Below are 7,980 nucleotides of genomic sequence, written 5' to 3' on the forward strand. Positions count from 1 at the left end.
TGTGATTTATCATGGAAATTTACATGAAACTTAATGTAAAGCACATGAAAAATTGTGAGATTCATAGAAGAGATTCATATAATTTTACATGAAAAATCAAGTAATATCACTTTTTTCCAAAAATTTGCGTGTCAACAGCTGCTTTTTATGTGATCTCGCACAAGAGGGTTTCAGAGTGTACCGTGTTCGTTTCGAGAAACAACTTGGGTCACCAATCATATCATTTTTCATTTCATAGTTAGTCATGTTTGATTCTTAGTAATCATACTAGGACATTTTTGATTTGTTTCATTTCTTAGTGGCCATACAAAGATCATATATGATTTCTTAGGAGATAGAAGATCATATATGATTTCTATCATACAAGAATCATAGAAAAATTTTGAAAGCTGAAAGCGAAAAGTTCTATGATTCTTGATAACAGGTATAAACCTGTACAGAGAATACGAGAACTTTAATCATATAGATGGAATTATTGTTTCATTTAGCACCCATTTTTGCAAAAAAACTATAGCCTTTCAGGTTCTTTTGGCAGACCACAAAGGGATGACGGGGAATCACATACGTGATGCATTATCGATAAAGACGAAAACTTAAATTTAAGGAAAAAAATTCTATAATTCTTGATAATCATACTAGCATCATTTTTTTTGGTTTCCTGGTAATCTTACAAAATGATACGAGATTTCTTTGGTTTCGTACTAAGAATTGAATTATGGACAGTATGAATAATATTTTTGAAGACCTATATGATCCTTGAATGAAATCAAGGAAACTTCAACACGGGAAGTTAGTGACTTCAATTTGCAGCAAATAAGCCATTTATCCCCCTCAATAGTTACAAAAATGGCCCAAACAAAAAGATCATGGCTTCTTGCATTAAAAACAGTTTTAACAGCGCAATTTTTGTATATATTATACATTCCACCTGTGAGTCTGTAATATGGCTGCTCATTCATGGACAGTTATCTAATCATTGTGATATATTTGCACGTTAGTAGCCTCACTAAAACATTTTTCAATTTTTTTTTACATATCTAAGTTTATCGGTAAAGGTCACTTTTACATGATATTACAAATCCAATACTGCTCCTTGCACATATAATTCAATTTAAACCAATCAAAAGTGAGCCATTCTTCTATCGTCAGTCGATTGAACAGGTGTATGTCAAGTTCACTGTGGGAAGGCATGAAGTACAGATCTGTGATTTTGGATCCACCTTCAATTTTCAGTTGTCCAATTCCAAATCCAATTTGAACTATTATGTTGCGACAAAGTGTAGCGTCAAATACCGCCTGAAATATTACCACTTTAATGTCTAAAATATTTTCTGCTCACTATTTTGTATAAAATAGAAAAATAGAACGTGGGTTTGTGGGGGGGGGGGGGGGGGGGTATGTACAAATGTACAAAGCTTATGCCAGCTAAACGCTCGGGGAGGGGGTTCATCTAGTTAGGGGTTGTTCAATTTGACTAAAAATTAGCGGGTTCGGGTTTTTAGGGATTGGTATCCAAAAAAAAACAGGAAAAAAAATTCGAGGGAGGGATGAGAAAAATGGTTGCCCTTTTCAACTCTGCCTCGTGTTAGTACTTGAGTACTATTTTGGAACATTATGAGCTACGCATAATCTTGCACGAGCTTTTTGTTATTAAAAAGAGAAACTCGAAAGCTAGCAAAGAGATCTCACTTGTATGTAGTTAATTTTCTTCCCCTTTGTTGTCAAGTCTGTGACCTTTTTGAAGTACTCGTGTGGGGTCATTCCGACAGACTGGCCGAATTCAGTGTAAGTTCGGAACTGTTCTGTGCAGCAACTCTCTGACAAGATAAATTTATTATTGCGGAGTATAAAAAAACACTGGGGGATAGATCCGAAAAATGTTAGAATTCTTGAACTAAAACTCCAGAAAGTGTTGAAAATTTTTAAAAAATCATAAAATGATCTTAGCTAAAAAACAAAGTGAGATATGAATCTTAGTAAGCATAATAAATCCTAAATTGTTCGTGGAACTTCAGGAAACATGCCAAAATTCTTCACGAAATTCAAGTAACATAAGACGATAATTGAATAATTAGTAGGATAATGGTAGTTGACAAAAAAAAAACGTTTTTTTTGTGACCCTAAAGTCAAAACATAATTTCATAAAGTAGTTGTAATTCTGAGTCATATATGGAAATTTAATTCACTGCCATTTAACTGTTCAAATGAAGTTCTTATTAAACTAAATTGGAAAATTGAGTGTACCTTAACCATGCAAAAGCTCATCATAAATTTTTTCATAACGTATCGAAAGTTTCTTTTCCCTATCTCCGTGGAAGATTTCTCTTCGAGAGCACTACTCTTTTACTTTCTTAAAAATGGATCGTTCAGTTATTACACAGTTTTTTCACAGTTTTTTTCCCTATTGCTTCATTATCGGACATAACAAAAAGTATCATCTAAAAATTAACTTCAGTTATGGAGCTTACCTTTCTCAACTTTGCCGTCGTTTAGTGGGAACCAGTTAATGGAGTAGTAAACCGGTAAGAGGAGTGACCAGAAGTCTAAGTAGTCATTTGTGGAAGGTTCCCTGTTGTTGTTGTGATAGTTGGACAACCATGAAGTCAAGCAGAAGTGATCACTAAACACAGAAATCAACTGCGGTTCTCTAATAAATTAAACTAATGAGATCGCAGTTTTATTTGGAAAAAAATGAGCAAAGGTATCATCCCGACAAAAAATTTAAAAATTGGTAATGATTTGAATTCCCGGGTTGACTATCAAACAAAATTTGCGGTAAACATACAAGGACATATATGATTCCTGATATGTATTCAAAGTCAAATATGATTTGCTTGATTACCCGGTGGTCATACAAAATCCTATGTGATTTCCTGGTTGCCATTCGAAATTCAGACAAAATTTTTTGGGAATCATACTCTTATACTTTTTCCATATTTGTAAGCAATTGTAGGCATAAAAGTCAAGTATTAGAATCATCCATAAAACATTGAAAGGGTTTTCAAAACCAAGCATAATATAGTCAAAGGCAACTTGATTTCTGATTTCACCCATGTAATCGTTTTTTGATATGTTTTAGCCTCACAAAATGAAGAAAAATTCTATTGCTTTTCCTAAAATGTTTATGTCAATTTGTGAAAATTATTACGGAGATTTTCATTAAAAATTTAATGTTTTTATGTGGTGAAAAGAAGCACAGAACTTTAAGTCTTATACATAAACCATATAAGATTTAAGCTTTCACTAAGCTCTATTGCTCTTTTGTAAGCCCTATGGATCTTTTGTATGAAAACATAGCAACACGTTTGAGAAAACAAGACTTATGTTTCGCGGATCGTTTGCCCCCCTTGCAAAAGGGGACTATACTTCAATAGAATTTAAGAGAGCGATTTATTAACAAAATCATTGAAGACTAATAAATTTCCATGTATCGGCATGTAAGGTTAGCTGAATTGATTAAAATAAGCAATGATATGGCAATTAGCCGAATTAGCATAAAATCCAAAAGAGATCTCGACTGGCTTTGTCGCGATAACCGACCCGCGGTTTCCAGGTTACATCCCACAGCGCATGGGAGGCACGGCCTTGAACATTGGTCCGCAACCGCGCTTATACTGATATTCGGCTATCTAAACTGTAGGCCAAGTAACATTGTGCTAAAGTATAACACGATTCTCTACTAAGTACAAGGAGGGGAATTTTTTGAAAAGACCTTAGTTTTCTGATGAACATACTGGGAACTTTCATTATTTCCTGCTTATCTTACAAGGACATCTGAAATCTTAGTAGTAATACAAGGCCGAAATTTAGTTTTTTGTTGCATGCCAAGAGCATACTATGAAATACGCTATGATATGGATGACATAAAATATGATTCTTGTGTGACTACAAGGGTTGCGCAACCCTGAAATGTGCAAATTAATGAAAATTAGGATTTCGAATAGCCGGACTATAGCGCGACAAAAAGTAAAGTCCAGATCGTCTGGGATGAACCCCCCCCATAAAAACTTATGGTTAATATTTTCCACTTCCTCGTACCCACTCGTAAAGGGTTTAATATCAAGACAAACTGGAAATCTGCATTGAGGTTTCCAGTCTGTCTTGATAATAATTCAACAAAACAATACGATAGTTGTGTTCTGTAGACTTCCATCGATATATTAGGGTAGTTTCATTGAACCTCTAAAGTCCATCGATTGATCGATAATTATAGTCGCCGAAAATTGACAATTCCAATTAGGGGTCCTTGTATACTTCTCATAGAAGGAAAATCCCATCATGGTTCAGTATATTTTAACAAAAATCATTGCTCATGGGTGAACTGTTAACCGATTCATGTTGATCATAATCTCCCCTGTTACAATGTTTAAACAACAAATCTAGCTGTTTCAACGACAGATTTTGGCCCAGATTCTGAGTGATAAAGGCTTCTATCACAATGATATCCCTTCAACAACGGAAGAGTTTTTACCAATTTTGTATAGTTGTACGTCACCTACCACCATCAAAAAGTTGTAGAAATGCAATATTGAAGGATTATTTAAAACTCTCAATTCCGGCAACGGAATTGAAAAAGTTTTAAATTATTTGTGATTGCTTCAAATAATGTCGCACTTAAAATTTTCATAAATTCACAAATGCTTTAGTTTTGTCAAGGATGCCATCAATTTACTAAATTTGAGTTTTCGGATCTGATCTGAGTTATCAAAAACTATTCGATTACTTCATCCAGTTAAAAATTGAACATAACTGAAAGCATAATTTTTCCCCTAGATTGGGCTGGCTAGATTGGATTGATTTTCGTTTCACGTTTCAGTCTTAAAAATTATTGAGTTAGTAGGGATAAAAAACCTAATATAAATGGTTAATATACAATTTGCAACTTAATCCCTTTTCAAGAAACTATAGTTTTTGAACGCAAGGAAATTGGTTTTTATGGTCGGTTTTAGTTAGACACAAAAAGACGAAGCCGCTTATGCTTTTCTTTGTTATCTTCGTTCAATGGTATGAATTTGTCTTTTTTTTGGTTTCAAAAAAAAGGAAATCATCGTTATGTTTAGTGTCAAATGGAAGGAAATTGTCCGAAAGGGGACATTGTCTATATGTTTCGTTTCCAGTAATGGGAATTCGTTGTTTTGTTCGTTCTGAAAATTAGGAAATCATTGTCATGCTTGGTTGCAAACGGAGGTAATTGTCGGTATGTTCAATTTCCTCAGTTGCGACCAGACAGTTATCTTGCAAGAGCTGACAGAAGAATGATTATCTTGCAAGATTTGTAAGAAAAAGTGTCCAGCGTTTAAAAGAGTTAAAATAGGCTATCTTGCAAGATTCGTGAGAAAATTGGTTCAGTGTTAAAAATTAAAAGGACTTAAATGTGAAAAATGGGAGTGAACAATTTGCTCATATGTGTACTCTTTTCATAAATTGAAAACAAAAGAACAAGTGAACAATGAGATGGTCTCTCAATTTTTGCTCTAGTCTCGCCCTCTGCTATAGCCTGGAAAGGGGCTTTAACTCATCTTCAATTCGTCTTCAGCCCATCTTCAACTCGTTTTCAACCCATCTTCAACTCGTCCTCAAGAAGACAATGCCAAGAAAAAAACCGAGAAAATGTAGAAAGTGTTAAGAAAATCAAAAATATTGCAGATTGAAGGACCATGGCTTGAGTCTCAGAGCATTTCAGCGATGAACCAGCACTTTTCAAGAGTGAAAACTTAATTCAGTTCTCAAACATGCGTCTTAAGAATATTTCAAGTTTCTTTATGTGCAGTTGTTTTTCTTCATTATGATTCTATTGAGGTCACAGAGTTCGCCCAGGCTAAATTTATTCTGTATATCATACCCCAAAATGAAGTCTGAGCAAAATAACCTCATACATTTGCAGCTTATTAATGGCAATTACTATAGTAGTATACACACTACTTATACTCAAGCTAGTTTGCAGGCAATTAACACAAAGCCCATTTAGCTTAGTCGTTAAGACTTGATTCGCAAATTAAATGTTACAAGTACCCACCCGGAAGTTCGAATCGCAAATAAAGCAAACCTTGTTAGCGGGAGTTAAGCTGAACATTCATTTTTTCATGCAGCAAAAATTTACTCAAAAACGAAGACTAGCCAGTGCAAATTGGGACATGAACAGAGTAGTGGCCATTCAGAAAAACAGAATGTCTCTAGACTGATTCAGCGCTGATTTTCTCTGCCAACAGTCTCCCTGGACTACAGTTCTAATGCCTTAGAGCAAAAATTTTTGATGTTCTCTTTCTTGTTTTTGTCCAGAAAACGTGCATATTCAAATTTTGCGACGTTTGGATGTTTTTAGTCTAAGATTTAAGGAGAGGATTGAGTGCGATTTTTCTAAAAAGGCTATCTTGTTAGATTCTGACAAAAATGACTATCTTGTAAGATTTGACAGAAAAAATGGCTATCTTGTAAGACACCGACAGACAATAATGGCTATCTCGTGAGCTTCCGACAGAAAAAATGTGGCTCTCTTGTAAGATCCTGACAGAAAACTGACAATCTTGTTAGATTCAGTCAGAAAAAAATGATCATCTTGTACGATTCTGACAACAAATTTCTATCTTGTCAGATCCTGAAGAATCTTGTTCGATTCTGGCAGAAAAAATGTTATCTTGCCAGATTTTGGCACAAATCTTGCAAGAATTTACATTTTCTTGCAAGAACCTGTGCCAGAGTCTTACAAGATAACCATTCGGTTTCGACCCCGCTCCAAATCATCAAATCACAGCAATTCTTATCTCGTTTTTGTTGAGTTTTTTGGACTATTTATCTAACTATCCATTGATTGTATAATTGGCATGACCGCTGAACAAACATAAATTAAAAAGGTTACCTGTATTGCTGACACTGTTTCGACATAGCACTGTGTTGGCTTGGAATTTGGAAACGAAGAGATTCGTAAGGAGACATAAAACTCGACAGAACACCACCACTGGAAACCCTCTGGACCAATACTGAAAGATTTTTCATGAAATATGAGACACTGATTTGTTAATTAATAAAATCAAAATTATTATTTTGGGCAAATTTTAGACTTCAAGTTACCTTTAAGTGAATTTGAGAGTTTAAGTTACCGGGCTGAGGATTTTTTGAGGAAAATGCGTAAAATATTTTTTTTTTTCAAAATACTTTACCAGTTTTTTTTCAAACCAATTTAGAACAATTTTCCTGTGACTGCGTTGAATTCGTTGAATTTATGTAATTTTACCAATGAATGGAATAATGGTGGTAAATTACAAAAAGGCGCGACTTGGTCGGAGGCGCGAACCTTCAACCTCCAGCATCCCAGCCTTCAACAAGTGCCGTTGATAACATATGTTGAGATTGGAACAAAACATCAACAAAATATTTTTCAAAGGGTAGAATTATCTTAGATGACAGTGAATGCCGTGATTTTACCCCCCCCCCCTCTCCTCTGCAATCCCCGCCCAGCTTTTTGTCCTGCATCCACAATCTTCATCTAATACCAGCTGTTCTTTGATACAGTACGTGTATTCTTCAAATTGAACGGCAAAAATTCATAGTTTTATTTACCGCTAAATTATATAATTTATTATTACAATAATAAGTAATTATAATTACAGAATAAAAAAGTTGTTCGAATCAACAAGAAAATTGAACTCACGTGTTATTAATGAAGATAGAACCCAGACCTTTGATTTCATCTTGCTTGATTTGGAACTTCTGATAGACTGATCAAATTATTTCCAACTTTAGAAGAGATCTAATTGGAAAAATTGAATAAGAGATTAAAATAATCCGGCCTTCTTAATCCTAGACTTTAAAACGGAATGTTTACAATTCAAAAGTCAAAGACTACGCAACATTTTAAGAGAACACAACAAGTAAATAAAGATTACGAACTGCAATTAATTATCTTTGATGTTCAAATGTCATTTCATTGACTTCATTAAGTCCGGTAATGTATAAATTTACAGAACTGGCCGAAGTTCATGG

The 7,980-nt window shown here is 34.4% G+C and overlaps 1 protein-coding gene across 1 annotated transcript; it reads right to left on the reverse strand.

Annotated features, from left to right (window-relative positions):
* Positions 1-971: 971 nt before the first annotated feature.
* Positions 972-7,767, reverse strand: LOC142354436 (uncharacterized). Its single transcript, XM_075406730.1, has 5 exons — positions 7,649-7,767; positions 6,857-6,977; positions 2,469-2,620; positions 1,690-1,817; positions 972-1,296 (listed from the first exon to the last, which is right to left on the reverse strand). Exons 1-5 carry the CDS (start codon positions 7,686-7,688, stop codon positions 1,063-1,065), a joined length of 675 nt encoding a protein of 224 aa, XP_075262845.1. The 5' UTR covers positions 7,689-7,767; the 3' UTR covers positions 972-1,062.
* Between the last annotated feature and the right edge of the window lie 213 nt (positions 7,768-7,980).

This window comes from Convolutriloba macropyga, chromosome 15 (assembly GCF_964194025.1).
Source record: "Convolutriloba macropyga chromosome 15, txConMacr16.3, whole genome shotgun sequence".
In the NCBI taxonomy this organism is placed as follows: Eukaryota; Metazoa; Xenacoelomorpha; order Acoela; family Convolutidae; genus Convolutriloba; species Convolutriloba macropyga.

Coding starts and splice junctions, on each gene's coding strand:
- LOC142354436 (XM_075406730.1), bottom strand. CDS start 7,688: ATGAAATCAAAGGTCTGGGTTCTATCTTCATTAATAACAC. Junction 1,818..2,468: donor CGACGGCAAAGTTGAGAAAG/GTAAGCTCCATA, acceptor TTATCTTGTCAG/AGAGTTGCTGCACAGAACAG. Junction 1,297..1,689: donor AGAAAATTAACTACATACAA/GTGAGATCTCTT, acceptor GTAATATTTCAG/GCGGTATTTGACGCTACACT.